This window comes from Chionomys nivalis, chromosome 2 (genome assembly GCF_950005125.1).
Source record: "Chionomys nivalis chromosome 2, mChiNiv1.1, whole genome shotgun sequence".
NCBI classification, from domain to species: domain Eukaryota; kingdom Metazoa; phylum Chordata; class Mammalia; order Rodentia; family Cricetidae; genus Chionomys; species Chionomys nivalis.
In genome coordinates this window covers 6,509,074-6,529,374 of record NC_080087.1, presented here as the reverse complement: position 1 = coordinate 6,529,374, position 20,301 = coordinate 6,509,074, and the positions used below count along the sequence as shown (strand labels likewise).

At 48.0% G+C, this 20,301-nt stretch overlaps 1 protein-coding gene across 3 annotated transcripts in view; it reads right to left on the bottom strand.

Annotated features, from left to right (window-relative positions):
* The window catches only part of LOC130869514 (uncharacterized), a 66,901-nt gene that overhangs the window by 7,310 nt on the left and 39,290 nt on the right, over window positions 1–20,301 (bottom strand). For all 3 annotated transcript variants that reach the window (XM_057761743.1, XM_057761744.1, XM_057761745.1), the window contains 2 exons: window positions 2,137–2,220; window positions 1,142–1,248 (listed from right to left, as the gene is read on the bottom strand). In XM_057761743.1, coding sequence (XP_057617726.1) covers window positions 1,142–1,248; window positions 2,137–2,220 — 191 coding nt within the window. The remainder of the gene's footprint in view (window positions 1–1,141; window positions 1,249–2,136; window positions 2,221–20,301) is intronic.

The window sequence follows — 20,301 nt, the reverse complement described above, 5'->3', positions numbered from 1 at the left end:
TGTTGTGACTTTGGGATGTTTTGACAGACTGGATGCATCTTTTGAATACCTTGAGAACTACCACTGTCTCCCTCAATCCCAGTTTCTGGAAGCCCACTCATGGGTGGACTCTGAGTGGAGGGCCTGACTGGTTTCTCGGCTCTCTAGGACCCAACTCCCTATCTGTTAGGACACCAGCACAGCCTGGACCCTCTCTATCCACCTTGAGCTCACAGGGCAGGCCACAGTCAGATGGCCCAAGTTCAACTCCTAGGTGGCAACCTCAGGCCAGGTCCTGGACCCATACACTGGGGGTCACTGTGTCCTTCGTCAGTTTTGGGGGTGAGGAGGAATGAGGGCAATGCCCACATCTCCATGCTGTTTCAGAAAAGTACATACAACACATGCAGAAACTGTTTTGCCATCATTACAATGGTATACATACTTAAACACACATACACACACGTACACACACACATACACTTATTCCTGCCTTGTCTGTCAGCTTACAACCTATGTCCATTTTGATCTCACATATCCCCACTCCACTAAGCAGCATGGTCACTAGGGAATGGCACACACTGAGACCATGGTGGCACCCAGGGAAGTCTGCTAACATCCTACTCATTGCGGGAGTGGGAACGAGACTCAAGCTCACACCAAGGAGCTTCAGTGGCCCCAGTCCTGGGTGGGGGCTCCTTCATGGCCTCACAGGGTGGCAGAGCCATCATTCCCATCTGATACTACACCGGGTTCTCCCCTCATGACTGGGTTCTATGCTCTCCCCTGTCTAGGAGGCAGCCTGCAGACAACTGGTAGCCACGATTCCTCCGTGTCTGCGTGAAGAGAAATAAGGTGATGGCGGCGGGCATCAGATGTAGAAGCAGAGAGCCAGGGCTGGCCCTAGCTCAGTGGGCCTAGCTTAGCCAGGCTGTGGGGAGGGTCAGAAAAGAAGGGGGGAAGGAGGGAGATTGGGAGGGAGGGAAGTCCCTGAGAGAAGGGCGGGGAGGGAAGGGAAGGGAAGGAAAGGGAAGAGGAAAATAACCCATGAGTATGGTGGTTCACACCATAAACCCAGCCTTTGGGAAGTCAAGGCAGAGTGATTTTGAGTTTGGACTCAGAGTGAGCCCCCAAGACGGTGCCTGCACGGGGCGGGGCTTACCTTCTGGAAAATTCCATGTTAGCCAGGGAGGCGGAATGCATTTGATCCAACTGACTGAGATATCTCTTGCTCTGGGAATCTGTCCTTGTCTTAGACACAATCTTGCTCTGTAAGATGCATTTCGCCATCAACACATCTCTTCTGCTCACTTTAGCTACGCATCTTGTAGCTAGCTAGCGTTTGAGTTTCTCAAGCATGGAGATACAAACCCCTTTGTACCACTCTGGTACAGACGGGCAAGGATGCCACGTGCAGGAGCTGAGCACTGTCCTATGTTCCATGACGGTTAAGTAGTAACACCTACTCTCTCATGCCTGTGATGGGTGGACATCCCACCCTGGCCTTTCCTGGGCCACATTCCTGTAGGTGTGATATCACTACTTAGGCTGTTCAGCCTTCCTCTCAAACGACAACACCAAGAGCCCTGCACCAGCCTGACATTTAAAGACTAAACATGTCATTTTAATAACAGCTAAAAGGAGCATCCAGTATGCTGTGTAGTATTTTAAAAACCCCAAAATACTGTTATGAATTGCACCACTCTTTAAACAGTGTGGGAAATATTTATATTTATCTAAATAGTTCCCCCCTTCAGTGCTGGGAGTCAAACCCAGGACTTCAAGCATGCTAAACCCATATACAAACAGTGGGCTACACCCCATGCCAGAAATTGCTTAAGAAACAATTAACAGTAACAAAAACTATATACAATTCCATCCCAAAGCATAGACTGCTAGATGGGAGAAAGGTGATCCAAAAAGAAGAAAATAGATCTAGAAATGGTAAAGCCTGAAGCCAAAGAGGAAGGAAGGATGGGAAGGGGGACTGCCCAAGCTGGAGGGAATATGCCAGCCCCCAGGCCTGAGATAGGAAACCATTTATCTACCCACTGTGATTCCTCACTGAAACCTGGACCCTTGGCCAGGGCTAAAGTTGTTTGGAAGGGCCAACAGGACAGAGGTCACCAAAGGTGAGGCTGATTTCCACACACTCACCTCCCCCTGTTCATGGGGCAGTCTCGGAGCCACTGCACGCTGTTGGCACCGTTTCCTCCATTCCGTAAGTCGAGAGAGAAGGCTCTTGGAAGAAAACAAAGAAGATCTTGTTGCAAATGTTCTCCAATGGATCCTTTTCGTCAAACCTTGAAGCCATGCCCTGGCCCCTCCACCTCTGTCACCTCATGACAGCCCTGTCCTCAGTGCAGGACTCCGGGCTGGGGTTCCGCCCTCTGGGTATGGCAGCCTCACATGGCCAGGAACCTTTGTGCTAACTGTTCCCACTGTGAACATGGTGTCTGTCACCTCACTCAGTGAAAGTCGGTGACATGGCCGGAACCAGTCGTACAGGCTGAGGTACAGCCTCCAGGAACATCCGAAGGAAAGCAGGATGCAGTGAGTGAGGGATGAGGGATGGAGGAGGGAAGAGCATCTTAGGCTCCGTGGACCACACCAAGACACACATGAACACCGCTGGCACACTGGGGCTGGGGCTGGGGACGAAAAGCACAGAAAAACCTAAAGCAACAGGAGCAGAGCCCAGCTTGAACGAATGTGGTGACCTGGGGGAAATGGCCGATTCCTCAGCGTCCACAGCTTTCACAATTCACCCAAGATGAGGAACACAGGCATAATTAAAGAGACGAACAAGTGGAAGCCTCCAATACGGGTGGTGTCATGGAACAACTGTGCCCAGGCCTTAAGGAAATTTTGACACAGGATGTTACACACTGCAGAAGATGGAAGAGGAGAGACTCCTCCCCACATCCTTGAGCCCCATCTCCACCACTGCAAATGCAGGTGTCAGGAACGTCCTGTGTGTATCTGACGTGTGTCCCAGACCAAGGGCCTCTGCAGGCTGTCACAGGAACTCGGCATCATGATAAGCCACGTCAGACTTCAAGGAAATAACTTCACTACTACACTCAAAGGTGTGAACACACGCACACACACACACACACACACACCCAAGCCAACAATGAGCAGTTTTCCCAAGAAGACAAAGGTGGCCCAATATCCAAGTGTCAGTCAGCGGACTCCACTGTCTCAATAGACACGGACGTGAACTGATACCCAAAAATCATTTGGAAAATTCTACACGCACTCATGACTGAGAATAGGAGGGAACCTTCTCAACTTCACAAGGGTCGTCCCAGGAAGTCCACAGCCAACATCACACGTAACTGAACTACACGAGACTTTCCGTTAGGACCAAAACCAAGACAAGGAGGTCATGCCAGCAGTGCCCATGTCAGCGGATCACATGTCAGCGGGTCACATGTCAGAGGTGCACATGTCAGCAGGTCTCATGTCAGCAGTGCCCATGTCAGCGGGTCACATGTCAGCGGGTCACATGTCAGCGGTGCCCATGTCAGCAGTGTCCATGTCAGCGGGTCACATGTCAGCAGTGCACACATCAGCAGTACACATGTCAGCAGGTCTCATGCCAGCGGGTCACATGTCAGCGGGTCACATGTCAGAGGTGCACATGTCAGCAGGTCTCATGCCAGCGGGTCACATGTCAGGGGGTCACATGTCAGCGGGTCACATGTCAGCAGGTCACATGTCAGCGGGTCACATGTCAGCAGTGCCCATGTCAGCGGGTCACTCCTCAGGAAAATAGGAAGCGGAGACAGGAAGACAGAGGTGTGAGCCCAGGAGCTTGGAATACACAGCCCAGCAGCAGAAAGAAAGACAAGGGAGATGCAGTCTCAAATCAGGGCAACTCCTGACGGTTGTCCTGTTAGCTTCACATGCATTCTGGGGCACGTGCACACATGTTTGCACACACATACAATAAATACACAAATAATTGTTAAAGATTCTGCCAAATCTTTATAAATGTAGTCCGATGTACTCTAACATCTATATGGAAAAGTAAAAGTCAGAAAAGGGGAGGGAGGTTGGAAGAGAGTAAAAATGACAGGCATGACAGGCATGACCCTTCCCGACAGAACGGCTTACGCTAATGAAGTCTGTGTGACACTGGCAGCGGAGATGCACGCAGGAAAAACAGCAGAAGACGCTAGAGCACCCAGAATGCACCTGTGTGATACGCCCAAGTGCTAACAAAGGCACAAAAGCAACATCCTTCCCCACTAACTGGGCTTGAGCAAAGTGAGCATCCACCCCAACGGTTGAGATGAACAGAAACAAACAAGCAAAAGTCCTGAGCACACTAGAAGACTGCCCAGAGGTGAGCAGGATCCCCAGGTCACAGCCAATCCTAACAGCTCCTGTTCTCATGTCGTCCACCATAATGAACCAAATCCTCACGCCACAAGCCAAGGTAAGTCTTCTCTTCAGTTGCTCTAGCCAGGGTATTGTGCCCCAGTGACAGGGAGGTGACCTACACTGCGGGTGTCACCAAGGGGGTGTGGAGGCAGACTGGGGGGTGAGGGAGAGGCTAATAGAGGGGGCACCCCAGGCTTTGGGCTTGCAGATCATTCCCCTTATGTTTCCATATGTAATGCTCAGCATCCCATCCCTTGGCCTTATTTGGCACAGGGTGAGACAGACAATGAGGGGCTCAGCACCTCCTAATGCCACATAACCTGCCAGGTACACGGGTTTAACCCACAGGTCCTTGACGTTAGCGGTTTCGCCAGAAGTAAGTTGTTTGATCAGGCGCGTTCTCTCTCTCCCTATCCCTCCCTCCAGCTACCTGTCTGTCTATCTCTCTATCTATCTATCATCTATCATCTGTCTATATCTATTATCTAGCTATATATCTATCTCTCATCTATTTATCTATTATTTATCTATATTTGTCTCGTCTATCTGTCATCTATCTATCATCTGTCTATCTATCATCTATCTTATCTATCTATCATCTATCAAATATCTATATATCTATCTCTCATCTACCTCTCATCTATCTATATCTATCTCTCTCTCATCTATCTGTCTGTCTGTCTATCTGTCTCTATCTCCCTCTCTCTCTCTTCTGGGACATCTTATAGTAAACTTTCAGAAAACTAAACTCCTGGAATTCTTCTATAAACAGGAAATCTGCTAACAGAGCAATAGGAAAAGGCATCAACCGAAGAAACTCAGCTGTGATATTAAGAGGAGAGATCCAGCAACATAGTGTCTGTTCACCTCATGATGTCATCGCTCTGAGTTTAGGGAAGAGGCCAAACACAGAGAAACACACAGGAAAAAAGTCTAGAGATGTCATCTGAGTTTAAACTTTGAACCCAGAGGGTTCTCTACACACATGTATGTACATTCATAGTGCATGGATGTCCCTGGGTCCTTGCTCTAGAACGTCCAGCCAACTCTTCCCATATGCTCAGCCTGGGCCTCCTGTGACGTGCACAGCCATTCAGAGCCATATTAAACTCTAAGGACACAGACCCTGGGGACGGAAATGCATCCTTCCTTGTAAAGTTAGCCAGCAGTTGCTCTCAGCATAATACCTGGGACACCCAGTGAAGAGGAAAAGGAAGTGTCAAAGTCATGCTTTTTTGCAAACTTCAAAGGTTGCCCCTCCCCCCTCTTTACATTTTACTGTCTGGGGAGCTGACTCGTCTGCAGCTGTCGGCAGAGACTGGGTCCCTGTGTCAAACCTGCCTCCTCCTGGGCCCATAAAACTACAGCAGGGAAGTGGGTACAGGTGTGGAAGGAAGGGCGTGTCCTAGCGATGTCCCCAACACCTCTGGAAGCTGCTCGAGGCAAAGGGCCAGGACAAGGGAGGCTGGAGAGGTGCCAGGCACACACTGCACACCTTGTGCCACAGCTGGAATGAGGTGAAGGGTTTTCCACCCCCTGACACACACACACACACACACACCCCAGCACAGCAGGCCCTGTGTGTGCCTCCCAGTAGAAACCCTGTGTGTGCAAGCCCTCTGAGCCAAAGACCACTGGAAGCAGAGCAGCCGCCAGAGCATGCCTTGGATGCTTCACGACCCAGTTCAGGGTGTCATGCAGAGCGAGCATGGGTACAAATGTGTTGCTTGCATTCCTCACCAAAGAGAAGGGAGCTGAGGGCCATGATACATGTCAGGAAGCCCAGCACTTGGGAGGCCAAAAAGAAGACCGCGGGTTCCAAGACAGCCTGGGCTACATAGTGACAGAGATGGCATGGGGGAGGGGCTGTTAAAAATCAAATGTTCGTTTTCCCAAGACATCAGGATTTTTTTGCCAGTCACGTAAAAACATAAAACACTTTGCCGTTTCTTTTTTTTTTTTCCCAGTAAAGAGAAACTGGTAATTACGGAATGCCCAGCAGGCTGCTGATAGGAAACCTGTCTGAATTCCTGACTGCTACGTCTTACTCATTTGTTCCAATGTCTTGAAGCAAAGGGGGTGGGGGAGGGGAAACAGATTTATTTAACGCAACCGTAAAGGATTCACATTGGTTTTATTAGGCGGGTCAAGAAACAAACATGCTTACTTTTTTATTAATTTTTCATTTCTTTGCAAATTTCACAAGAATGCAGTGTGCATTATTTCCACCCTGCTCTCTCCCTCCCCTAACTGTTCTCTCCCGCTCGGTTGCCTGATGGCCTCTTATTTTATAATTAACTTTTGTTACGCATGCGCACGTACACACTTCTGTGTGGGTTCTGGAGCTCTGAGTTATGGCCACATACTTTATCCCACAGCAAATGCTTTATGACGTGAGCTGCTGCCCAGCTCCTTGACGTGCAGCGTCATTTTGTCAGACACATGACTTTTTTTTAATGAAAAAAACAGTCTGTTGACTACTCTGCCAGGGTTCTAATTCTTACCCAGACACCTCACATAGTCAGAACAAACACACTCCCGATCATCTGAATCCCACCCCACCTCCCATCCCCTCACACCCCTGCTCTGTAGACCAGGCTGGTCTTGAACTCAGAGATCTGCCTATCTCTGCCTCTTGAGTGCTGGGATTAAAGGCATGTGCCACCATGCTTGTGAGTCATCTGAATTTTTTATTTTAATTAATTTATATTTATTTTATGTGCATTGGTGTTTTGCCTACATGCATGCCTATGTGAGGGTGTCTGATCTGGGAGCTACAGACAGTTGTGAGCTGCCATGTGGGTGCTGGGAATTGAACTCTGGTCCTCTGAAAGAACAGCCAGCGCTCTTAAACATTGAGCCATCTCTCCAACCCTAATCATCTGAATTCTTAAGGCCCATGGTTTCTAACTGCAGGGAGCCACAAGGCCAGTTTTCCTTGGGGACAAGCCACTTTCTAGCAATAACTGAAGACATGTCCATTTGACACTAGAACTTGGGCATGGCTTATTCATCACACCTGCACGGCTTACGTAGAATTTCTTCTTTTTTTAAAAATATTTATTTATTTATTTATTTATTATGTATACAATATTCTGTCTGTGTGTATGTCTGCAGGCCAGAAGAGGGCACCTCATTACAGATGGTTGTGAGCCACCATGTGGCTGCCGGGAATTGAAGTCAGGACCTTTGGAAGAGCAGGCAATGCTCTTAACCACTGAGCCATCTCTCCAGCCCCCGGCGCAGAATTTCAAATTCCATCATCACCTGCCAGGAGCAGTGATTTCAGCTGAGACACCTGCGCTCCAGGCTTTCAGCCTTTCATCATTTGGGGACGAATGGCCATTGGCTCTGAGAATTTTCCGTTTGTACGTTTTACCTTAACTTGAAGCACCTAGGGAGTGGCTGGAAAGTCACACATTTTTGTGAAATTAAGTCTCTATTTCTGTATGGAAAAGCAGAGAATCTAAAAGGAAAGAAAACCAAACAAGAAGGAATTTATTTGGGGCACATCCTGCTTTTGCTGTTGTTGTTTCTGTTTCTTTTTTAGATTTGTTTCATGTGTGTGAGTGCTCTATCTGCATGTACACCTCCACACCAGAAGAGGGCATCAGCCACTAGACGGCTGTCAGCCACCAGTTGAACTCAGGACCTCTGGAAGAGCAGCCAATGCTCTTAACCACTGAGTCATCTCCCCAGCCCCTGCTCTTCCGGGTTTTATGGATCGTGTCATCACTGAATACAAACATAACAAAAACATAGTTCCCTGAGACCAGATGAAGCACGGTCCTGGCTGTAAACAGAACAACCGACGGTGCCTAAAAACCACAGTCCCATTTGGCTCTGTCTTTTGGGGTCATTAGTGCCATTTGTACTATGGAGAGCTAGGGGGCATCTCCGCATCCTGGGACCCAACAGGGACCAGCATGGAGATGCACAATACAGGGTCTGAGTCTGGGCACTTTGCTACAATTAGGTGATTGCCTGTAAAACCCCACTGCAGCTGGAAGGGAGGGAGGGAGGGCAGACAGCTGGCTACAAGTTGGAGTCACTGTGAGCAGATCTTAAGGCGACAACTGCCCTGCGTCTCCGCAAGGCTGATGTTTCCTGTCCCTTGGCACAGAACTTACTGGGACAAATCTTTACAGTCCCAGTGGGACTGTTGGGTTGCAGGATTTGGGAGGAGATATGCTTCCAGACTCAGGGACTGTTTGCTCACAACATTGCTGGACGGGCCTCTGTGTGTTTCTTTGGAACTGAACAGCTGCAGGGCCCGGTGGGACAGAAACTTCAGTCCACAAAGCTGAGACCCTCCAAGGGCCAGTAGTTCCTGAGTTAGAAATAAGAAAAGTGAAATACGGAGACATGGAGTTTGCCCAAGGTCTGAGGGAAATAAGTGGAAGAGCAAGGGTCAGCGGATAAAGCAGTTGGCTTCCCTTCCTGGACTTCCCTTTCCTCTGTGCTTCACAACCATAGACACTGTGGGTTAACGTGTTACCGGTCTGTGGCCTGTGCTTGGTAGAAGCCAGGGTTAAGTCACTGCCGTCACGGCAAAGGAAGACACATCCCCAATGAAGAACAGAAGAGCTAAAGCAATGGAGGCCACTTTGAGCATCTGTGAGTATATCAGCATCAGCAGTGCGTCTGTGAGGGACACTGCATCTGTGAGTACATCAGCATCAGAGTGCATCTGTGAGGGACACTGTCCATTTGACAAAGACTTAAGCCAGCGTGTCCTTAGTCCCTTCTGAGCTCACCATGGGCGAATGTGACTGGGTGGGGGAAGCTTGCCAAGGCCAGGGAAAGGAAGAGTCAGTGTCATTGGCCTTGGTCACCCACTTCTCAATAATCACTCCTGAGACACACTTAGTGGTGTCCCAGTATGAAGAACCTTCTGCCCTGGAGACATTTTAAGTCTAAATCAGGTGATATGGGTTGACAATGAATAGTCATGTGGGTAGAAAGGAAGACCCTGCACAGGCGACAAGGGACAGAAAAGAAGCAGAAAAACCAGCCTGAATTCAGGAGAACCAGGGTCAGGCGTCAGGAGCATGGGTGTTCTACAGCAGAAGTCCAGGCACGAGCCCCAACCAAGAAGTGTGTTTGGGCCCTGCTCTGGCTACTCCAGGGCAATGCAGCAGAAGACCCACTTGAAACCAAGGGGAACACACCAGCAAAGGGACCAAAAAAACCTTAATGGGAGACAGAGTGTCCTTGGGCTGGAGCCAATGTGAGGTTTGCAGAAGTGATAAAGCGTGGACATGACCGGAGGACATCTGCAGGGACGGAGGAGGGGCAGCGGCAGGCAGGGAGCAGAGGGCAGGGGACAACTGCTGAGGTGGCAGGTGGCAGAAGGCCTTGCCCGAATGCTGAGCTCGTCTGTGTCCTTAAACGGTATTCATTTATCTTCCGTACACGTGCCGACGTGGTGTGTATGTAAAATGAAAAGCATCATCAAGGAAAGTTTCGTACACTCTCGCCAATCTACCCAGCAATGTATCAAATGCTGGAGGCCAGCCACTTTTCCACATGCTGGTAATACAGCAATAAAAAGAAAAATGATGAAAATATAATAAAATATAAGTGATATTAGATAGTGATACATGCTGAAAAGAAAACTAAAGCAACAAGGGGACTCCATCCCCCAGAGTGGCAGGTCTATGTACATTCATGTAGAAATGCTTATCTCTGAGGAGCCTCAGTTTAAGTTCATGTCTCAAGATGGGACACGCAATTGCGACACCTTCAGAAGTTAATGTTGTGTGTGTTCACTGGGTGTTTCAATAGTAGTTTGTCCTACCGTTGGAGGGCTCTCGATCCTTTAAAATCTGGAGCTTGGTAAGAGAAAGTTAGGTCTTTTGTGGTAAAGCCTTAAAGTCAATATTGAACCCTTAGCCCCTCCTCTTCTCTGTTTCCCTCCCAGGCACCCATACTGCTCCAATGTGAAGGTCCGCATCAGGGTGGAAGGAACCAAACCTCTGCCACCAAGACTCAAATTCAGCTTTCTTCCTTAGAACTTAATTATCACGTGCATTTTGTCACAAGGCCAGAAATCTGGACAACACATTTAGTGCCTCATGTAAAATGATTAGCAATAATTCAAAGTATAATAGAACTACTCTTTAAGTTAAAATGCATATTAAACTATTAATGCCTCTTTTGTTACTAGGGATTGACCCCAGGGCCTCAACCATGCTAGACAAGAACTCTACCTTTGGGACAGATTCTTAACTGTTTTGTATTGGGGAACTTCTTGTGTGGTGTTGAGTATGTGTATGCATGTTTTATTTACTTGTTAGTGTAGGTGTGCTTGGGGTTGCATGTGCGAGTATGTGAACGTGCAGGGCAGAGACCCCAAGAGGAGCAACCACTGCATGCTCTTCCCTGGTTGCAGGCCACCAGTCCCAGGAAGGGTACGGTGGGAAGGCGGGGATGGGTCCACAAGTCCTTTTAAGCCCAGTCACTGGAGTCCCCAGAGAATAGTTAGACATCCCCTATCTCTCAGGAATGCCTTTGCTCAGCTGTCCTTCTAGCCGCTTTCTCCACAGTTTGTGAAGGTGCTCGTACTCAGTCCTCACCCCAGAAGCATGCTTATAGGAAAGGGAAAAGAAAACAGAATTTCGAGTTCCTGCTAACAGGAACTCGGAAGAAAACAAAAGAGAGACATTTCTGCGAAATTTTCCCATTAGCACTTACTCTGACTCCTTTAGATCCTTCAGTCCCTTCTAAAGTCACCACATTGCAACACAAGGGTTTGGTTTTTCAAGTCAGAGTTTTCCAGTGTAGCTCCAGCTGTCCCGGAACTCACTCTGTAGACCAGGCTGGCCCAGAACTCAGAGACCCGCCTGCATCTGCCTGCTGAGTGCTGGGATTAAAGCCGTGCACCACCACCACCTGGCACACAGGTGCTTTAAAAACGATTAAAACATTAGTCCTGACCAAGCTGGTTCATCTACCTGCTTCTCACAGTCTATTCTGAAGCCAAATCAAATGAGGAATTTGTTTGTTTGGGGTTGTTTGGGGTTTTTGGCTTTTGAGACAGGGATTTAGATTGTCCACACTGATGTCAAATTCATGTTACTAGGATGACCTTGAATCCTAGCCCCCTTGCCCTCTTGCCTCTACTTCCCCAGTGCTAGGATTACAAGTATACAATACCACATCTGTTTTAAATGGCAGATCTAAAAATACTGTTTTTAAAATGTTTAGTGTGTATTTATGCATTGAGTGTGTACGTATGTGTGTGTGTGCATGCATGTGTGTATACATACCACATGCATGCAATTCTGTCTCCGCTTCCAGAGCGCTGGGATTGCAGATGTGTGTCATCGAATATTGCTTTTGATGTGAGTTCCAGTGTTTGATCTCTGATCATCTTAACTGGGGGTTTCTCTCCTGCCTGCCAATTACCAAATAAACACTCAGAGGCTTAATATTAATTGCATATTGTTTGGCATATTAGCTCAGGCTGTTATTAACTAGCTCTTACAACTTCACATTTTGCTTCTCGGGCAGCTGCCGGCATCTCCCTGGCTCTGCCTTCTTTCTCCCTGTCTCTCTGTTTTGATTTCTAGCCTGACTTTGTTCTGCCTGGCTATAGGCCAAATCACCTCCTTTATTAACTAATGGTAATAAAACATTCACAACATACAGAGGGGTATCCCACATCAGATCCTGCCAGGGTTACAAGACCAGCATTTGTTTTTCAAACCACTGAGCAATTTCCCTGGCCTTAATTGAAAGACTTTTAATGAATGGATGAGTGTATGGGCAAACTGATGGACAGGTAGGTAAATAGTGTGTGCGTGAATGGAGAAGAGAAGAATAGGTGTACAGATGGCTAGAAGGGTAGATGGACAACAGATAGATAGATGAGAGATAGATAGATGAGAGATAGATATAGATGATAGATAGATATAGATAGATGATAGATAGATAGATAGATAGATAGATAGATGATAGATAGATAGATAGATAGATAGATAGATAGATGATAGATAGGAAGATAGAAAGATAGACAGAGAGATAGATAATAGATAGATGATTGATAGATAGATGATAGATAGATAGATAGATAGATAGATAGATAGATAGATAGATAGATAATAGATAGATGATAGATAGATAAGATAGATAGATATACGGGTACAGGTGAGTCAGTGGGTAGATGGTTATGAGGGTGGCTAAGTGTGTGGATAGGTGGGAGGGTGATATTTAGTTAAGGTTAGAAGTAAGAGATGGGCCTCAGACATTCCCTTACGCAGCACCAAGTAGACTGAGAGTGAGCGATCTCACACACACAGAGCTCGGTCCCCCTCAGCTTTCCACAGTAGGCCATCAGGGCCTCCGGCATGTCACCTTGTGGTCGCAGGCTCTCACGCATTCCATATGATCCCACAGACTTAGCGTCAGCACTATAGAGCAACTTGGTCTCCCAGGGAATTTGGGGGGAAGGTGTATTTAGTTACTTAGGGGCTGGTATCTGTTGTATTTGCTCAGTCCCTGAGCATCTGGTTAGTAAAGGTGGGGGCCTATGTTCCAGTCCCAGCGTTGAAAATCCCAACTACCAACCAGCCTTGCAGAGTCCTTAGCAGAGTTGGCTGTGGTGAGCACCCCACATTCCCAGCTACTTAGGAGGCTGAGACACCAAGGCCAGTCTGGGAGAGACTGTTTAGTGAGACCTCTGTCTCCAAACCCAAAGCAACAATGGATGAACCATTCCCAAGTATGCTGCGTTATCCCTAGGTTCCAGGCCAGGGCAAATCCACTAGTGAACACGTATCTCAGATGTAGGTATTCTGCCATCATGTCTACGGCAAGGCTGGGGAAGTGTGGCGAGCCTGAGAGGCACCACACAGGACTGGGCCAAGGCACAGAAGCAACACTGAAAAGCCAGCTTTCCACTGGAGACCCACACTCAGGCAGCCTGTCACTCACAGATCCAGTGCAGCCAACTCGGCATGGATACATGAACACCTGAGCTGAACTGGTGTCTAGCACCTGGATCTCAGACTGGTCTCTACGCAGGAAGTCCCTGGAGGATTGGCCCAAGCCCAGAGTTTCAGATTCTGGAAGTGAAGAAGGCCTGGAGACTTACATTCTAACGTATCCCGAGGTCATTGACGCAGAATCACTCAGCCATAGATCTGGTATGCCTTACAGGATTGACGGGTTTGGGGCTACTGCTCCATGTGTGTAAACAGTAACCCCTGAGCCATTTTCCTGCAACAAGGTCACCTGCTCCAGGACAGGGAAATAAAGAGGAAGCCCAGGAGTTGGCCTGAATCTGATCATCAACCACGCTGATAGCAATCTCAGGTGGCTGCAACATTACCAGCCTTCTTCTCTTACACCATCAGACAGATGCCTCAATGGGCAAAGCGTAGCTTCCATCCTTGGGTGCACACTGTTTGAAAGCAAAACAATACCAAGGAGGTGGCTGTGATCATCCAGGGAGCAATGGGAGGTGCCCTCCCAGTGGAGCAGGCAGGCACAGGAGGAAGGTGGGATCCGGTTGGGCTCTCTTTGACAGCACCGTTGGCATCTTGCCTACATCTCTGTGGGTGGGAGGAGACACGGCATCCCCATGAGACAAAGCCTACAAGGAGTTGCTCCTGGCCACACAGTCAGGCCTGAACATATCCTATCAGCGGTACCGCGGTAACCCTGATTCAAAAGTGGTTACGCCTCATCCGGTACCAACTTCATGACACACACACCAACCTGAATCTCGTCTCTAACGGATGCTGTATCTCATGCCAGGCGGTTAGACAACCCATGAGCCCACACACACACAGAAGCCGTGGAAGTGCACGGCGTGTGGACCGGAGTCAGGCTGGTGCAGCCCTGTCTTTCTCTCCCCTTATCTGGGCCATCCTCCACAGCTGCCAGTGTCTATGCTTGTTGACAATGCTAGGGCCATTACCTCAGATTCATTTTGAATTTAATTTCAGTGGCACCTCTCCCCCTTTTCATGTTTGAAAGAGTCTTAACTCATTTCGGGTTTTATTTTTTCTCGCCTTGCTGTGAACCGTCCCCTCCTCCCGACAGCTCCTGAGTCACCACCAGGAGCCCAGATGTGTGTGTGCCTTGCTCCTTCAGACCAAACAGGAGCTTGGCCTCCCTGTGGGCCAGGCCAGATTAAAGGCCGAGGCTTTCTCACAGTTTGGTGTGAGCTGCATCAGCCTCTGTATTGAAACTAATTTCAAATTCACCTGACTTTCCTCAGGCAGGGAGACAAGGAGTCACAGAGCAAAGGCAATGGAAGGAGAGCCAGCCAGGCTTAGAAGCCACTGTCTGATTTACTCCTGGATTTTGACATTGGAGGTTGGAGAGATGGCTCAGAGGCTAGGAGTGCTTGCTACTCTCACAGAGGACCAGAGTCACAGTGACTCTAGCTCCAGCAGAGCTGACATCCTCCTCCGCACCCACCTGTTTCTGAACATACACTTAAAATAATAAAATGTACCCTTAAAAATAAACAGTAAATTGTTGGAATCCATAAACTCACAGTTGTTGTTCATGGGACATTTCCTGCATGCACTGCCCTGTGAACCTTGTAATCCCCAGCTCAGGGGGATGGCACAGAGCCAGGCAGGCCTATGGGTTTTAGGGATAGGATGGGTTTGGATCTAGGGCCAGCTCTGTACCAGTGGTTATCTGGTATCTTTTTCCGTGAACCCTTTCCTCACCTCTAGAGTGAGTCTGCTAAAAGTTTCAGGCACACCCTGCCCAGACTGAGGGCTCGGATTAACCAAGATGGTGTCAAGTGCGGTTGTTGGTCACCCGCCAGGCCTAATCTCACCGCCTCCCATGGGGACCAGGCTTCCTCGTGTCAACCACTTACCCAGGACACTAATTCCTTGTGGTTTATTCTCCAGAGTCTTCTCCCACCGCCCTTTAGTTATCACATGTTACTAAGACAGGAGGATCAAGAGTTAGCCGACTCCAGGGTTGAGTTTGGTTCCCAGAACCCACTCGCAGGTTCAGAAATATCTGGGCATCCATTTCCAGAGGACCTCACACCCTCTTCTGGCTTCAGCAGGCACTGCATGTAACTGGTGTTCTTACATACATGCACGCAAAACACTCATTTAAAAAATTCTCTGGGGCCAGAGGGCTGGAGAAATGGCTTAGTGGTTAAGAGCACTGGCTGCTCTTCCAGAGGACCAGGGTTCAATTCCCAGCACCTACATGGTAGTCCACAACTATCTGCAGTTCCAGTTCCAGGGGATCTGCTACCTTCACACAGACATGCAGGCAGGCAAAAAAACACACCAATGCACATAACATAAAGATAAATAAATCATTAAGAAGATGGCTTAGAAATTAAGAACTCTGAGAGTCCCTCTTACACCTATCAGATCTAAAATTCAAGTGACAGCCTATCCTGGAGAGGATGTGGAGCAAGGGGAGAACACTGGAAATCAATATGGTAGTTTCTTAGAAAATTGAAAGTCAATAGACCCAAAGGATGCTCAAACATATCACAAGGACACTTACTCAGCTATGTCCATAGCAGCTTTATTTGTAATAGACACAACACAGAAACAACCTACCCTCAACTGAAGAATGGATTAAAAAAAAAAGTGTGGTACATTTACACAATGGAATATTACTCAGGTCTTAAAAACAATGACATCATGAAATTTGAAGGCAAATGGATGGAACTAGGAAAAAAATCATACTGAGTGAGGTAACCCTATTCAGAAAGACAAGCACGGTATGTACTCACTTATAAGTGGATATTATATGGAAAGGATAACCAGGCACAGCCCACAGATTCAGAAAGGCTAGGTCACAAGGAAGGCTCAAGGGTGGATGCTTAGGTCTCCCTGGGAGGGTGGCGGGGAGAGTACTAAAAGAGATGACTGGAAAAGGGGGGCATTTGGGGGTCAAGTAGAAACCTGGTGCAAGAAAAACTCCCAGAAATCTACAAGATGACCCAGCTAAGACGCCTAGCAATATGGGATACGTAGCCTGAACTGGCTGTCTCCTGTGATCAGGCAAGATTTCCAAGGGAGGGGATGGGAAACCAGCCCAGCCATATAACCTTCTACCTACATATCTGTCCTGCCTGTGGGATATGTTGTGGGTAAGGGTGGCACAGAGATTGAGGGAGTGGCCAGCCAGTGACTGGTCCAGTCTGAGACCCATACTGTAAGAGGAAGCTCATCCCTGACACTGCCTGGAGGGCCAGGACCTAGAGGCTGGACGACCCGGAGACCTAGGACAGCACCACACATGATCAGAGAAAAAGAAAGCCCAAGGAACAATGCCTAATAACATCCTGCTATACTCATAGATTGGTGCCTACCCCAATTGTCATCGAAAGTCTTCATCCAGTAACTGAGGGAAACAGATGCAGATACCCACAGCCAAACATTAGGTCAAACTGAGGAACCAGAGGGGTCAAGAACATTGTAAGAAAATCCACAGAATCAACTAACCTGGGCTCATAGGAGCTCACAGAGTCTGAGCTGACAGCCAGGGAGCCCTCAAGGAACTGACCTAGACCCTCTACATATGTGTGACACTGTGTAGCATCATCTACGTGTGGGACTCCCAACAATGGAAGCAGAGGCTGCCCCGAACACTTTGGCTGGCTTTTGGGAACCTATCCCTCATACTGGGTTGCCTTGCTCAGCCTTGATACAGAGGGAAGGTGCTTAGTCTTATTGCAACTTGACAGGTCACAGTCTGTAGATATCCATGGGAGGCCTTCCCTTTCTGAACAGAAACAGAGAAGGAGTGGATGGGTGGGGTTGGGGCAGAGGGGAGCTCAGGAGAGGGACTAGGAGGAGAGAAGCGAGGAAAAACTGTGGTCAGGATGTAAAATAAACAAATTAAATTTAAAAAAAAAACCCTCTAACTGCTCTTCCAGTGGACATGGGGTTTGATTCCCAGCACCCGCATGGCAGCTAACAACCCGCATCCTACTTCAGTTCCAAGGGACCCAACACATCTTCTGGCCTTTGTGAGCAGCAGGCAAACGCCTGGTGCAGAGACATACATGCAGGTAAAACACTCACACATGTAAATTACTTTTAAAAATCTAAAAAACTGATTCATTAATTATATAGCATTTAAAAATATATCTTATTAAAAAATGAAGCTTCTTTTTGCATCAGATGAAGACCAACCCAGAAACCCACAACTGGCTGAAATAATAACTGGCCAGCACCAGCTGGTATATCTACAACACAAGCCCTACACTGGAGGTTCAGGGAACATGGCAGGAGGGGACGTGGGAAGCTTGGAAGAGGCAGAAGCCTAGGGTGTCTGCTGCAAGTCTGTCTTCTGTATACGACAGGGAGGCTACACCCATGACATCTCAACAATATGGTACCCATTCAAGACCTGCACAATGACACCAGTTGACATGCCATCTCGGGAGGCCCCGCTCCTACAGCTAAAGGTGACTGATAGCTGTCAAGAGAGGGATGTAGGCCACTTCTATTTCTCATTATAGGTTCACTTTTCTAGTTGCTCTTAGTTCTTACACATTTTCAGTTAGCGGAAGCATTGTGACTCTTCCTGGGTCATATTGGTTGTTTGACCCATATTTGTGGGTCAGACCAACATCACTCACATTGATCTGAACTTTACTTTTCTGATGTCTTCCCATGGATCCTCGCTCTGGTCTCTGAAGCTACCCAAGATAAAGAAGAAACCGTGCAATGTATATACTGGAATATTGTTTTAGTTCGGGCTAGCTCGGGTTGCTATCACAGAATATCACAGTTTGGGTTGTTGAAATAACAAGAATCTCTTTTCTCATGATCCAAAAGGAGGAAGTGAGATACTCAGAGCCAGCATAGCAGGTCCTAGGAATGGAGACAGTCACCTCCCCTAGTAAGTGCTCACATGTAGGAGGGACAGCACCCCCCAGACCCTTTTATGAGGACATTAATCCTGATCTCACCTAAACCCAGTCCCCTCCCCCACACCTACCCAAACCCCATCATATTGACATTTCTACAAAGACAATAAAGATGAAGATTGCCTTCGACAGCTGCCCATTTCTACCCCCAATCAAGAAAAGTGCCTTTCCTGAACTGTGTATAAGGCTTAATTTGTTTCAAAACTGCTGGACAGATCTGGAATCTACAGTGAAGGGCCCTCTGTCCTCCCTGGTGAATGCAGTCAGTAAGTAAATTAAACCGTTGACTGTAAATTAAACTCTCAGCCAAGTTCAGCCATCTGACGGACTGTCCTCCCTGCCAGAGATGGTCTGTGTAGCAAACCGAAAATGAGGTGCTCCTTGCACCTGTGTGTGAGGCAGTCTTCCCACAAGAGCGTGGTTCAGCACCGCCTGCAGGCTGGGCACCGGGGAAAGAATGTCTCTAAGTATGTTGGCTCCCACTCGGGCAGAAGTAGCTTCCCAGTAGAGAAGCTCAAAACACAACACGTAGAGTTTGTAAGACTCTTCATGCTGAGCATGGTGGCACACATCTATAGTCCCAGCGTTTGAGTGCCTGGGATGGAAGGATTGCAAGTTTGAGGTCAATTTAGGCTGTGCACCAAGCCTCTATCTCAGAAAGAAAAATAGAAGTTGACACAACTATCTGTGGTGGAAAAAAATGTTCTCAGCAGCACTCAGGCTTCAAGTTTACCCTCGGAGCAATCAGTACTTGGACCTTTCCCTGTGGGCCCACTTATGAGGACCTCTAAAATAGACATAGACAGTGTGCCTCTCTAGAGGAAGAAGCTGAAAGAGGTTGAAGCCTGCCCAAACTACCTGTTAGGGAGCAAGGTCAAAAGTCAAACTCAGGTTTCCTTCCCCAGGACTGGGCTTCTCTGTCATCACCATGATAAGTGTATAAATTAAAACCCAGGCAGTGGTGGCGCACACCTTTAATCCCAGCACTCAGGAGACAGAGGCAGGTAGATCCATGTGAGTTTGAGGCCAGCCTGGTCTACAGAGCAAGTTTTAGGACAGGCTCCAAAGCTATACAGAGAAACCCTGTCTCAAAAAACAAAACAAAACAAACAAACAAACAAAAAAAAAACAGCACAGCCTGGACATGCATACATGGTCCGCACTGATTCCTGAGAGCCTTCAGGCTTTAATTTCCAAGCTATGGCCCTCTGCCTGGATGGGGAGACTCCTTATCACGGAATCACCTAGCTGGAAGGGATGGAGATACACAGAATAGCAGGGGGGTGGGGGACTGGAAGGCTGTGGTGGATCAGATTGGCAGCCTCGTGTCCTGCCGTGGAGCTGAGGACTGGACAGACCCAAATAATCACACAGAAGCTATATTCCTTCTAACACTGTTTAGCCAATAGCTTAGGCATATTCCTGGGTAATCTTAGATCTTAAATTAATCCATTTCTATTAATCTGTGTATCACCACAAGGTTGTGGCCTATAGGTAAGGTTCTGGCTGGCAACTGGAGGCTTTCTCCTTTGGCAGCTACATGGCATCTCCTTGACTCTGCCTACTCTCTATCTCTGTTCGAATTTCCCTTGCCATATGCTGCCCTGCTATAGGCCCAAAGCAGATTCTTTATTAACCAATGGTGTTCATAGCATTCAGAGGAGAATCCCACATCACAGAGCCAAATGTCTCACTAAGGCAAGGACTCAGTCCAGCTCATGTGAGCAGCCTGAACTCCAAAGAACAGCCCTTCCTCATCAAAACACAGACCCTGTGAGATCACAAAAAGCCTACTTTCAGTTTCCTTTAAGATTTGTGTGTGTGAACGCGTGCATGTATATGTGTGAATGTGTGCATGTATATGTGTGCATGTGTGTGTGTTCATGGGTGCATGGGTGTGCGTGCACATGTGTGTGCATTTGCACGTGTGTGTGCGCATGTGCGCGCGTGTGTGCATGTATGTGTGTGCACATGTGCGTGTGTGTGTGCAGTACCCATGGAGGCCAGAGGTTATCAGATCCCCTGAAGTGGGAGTTACAGGCAGTTGT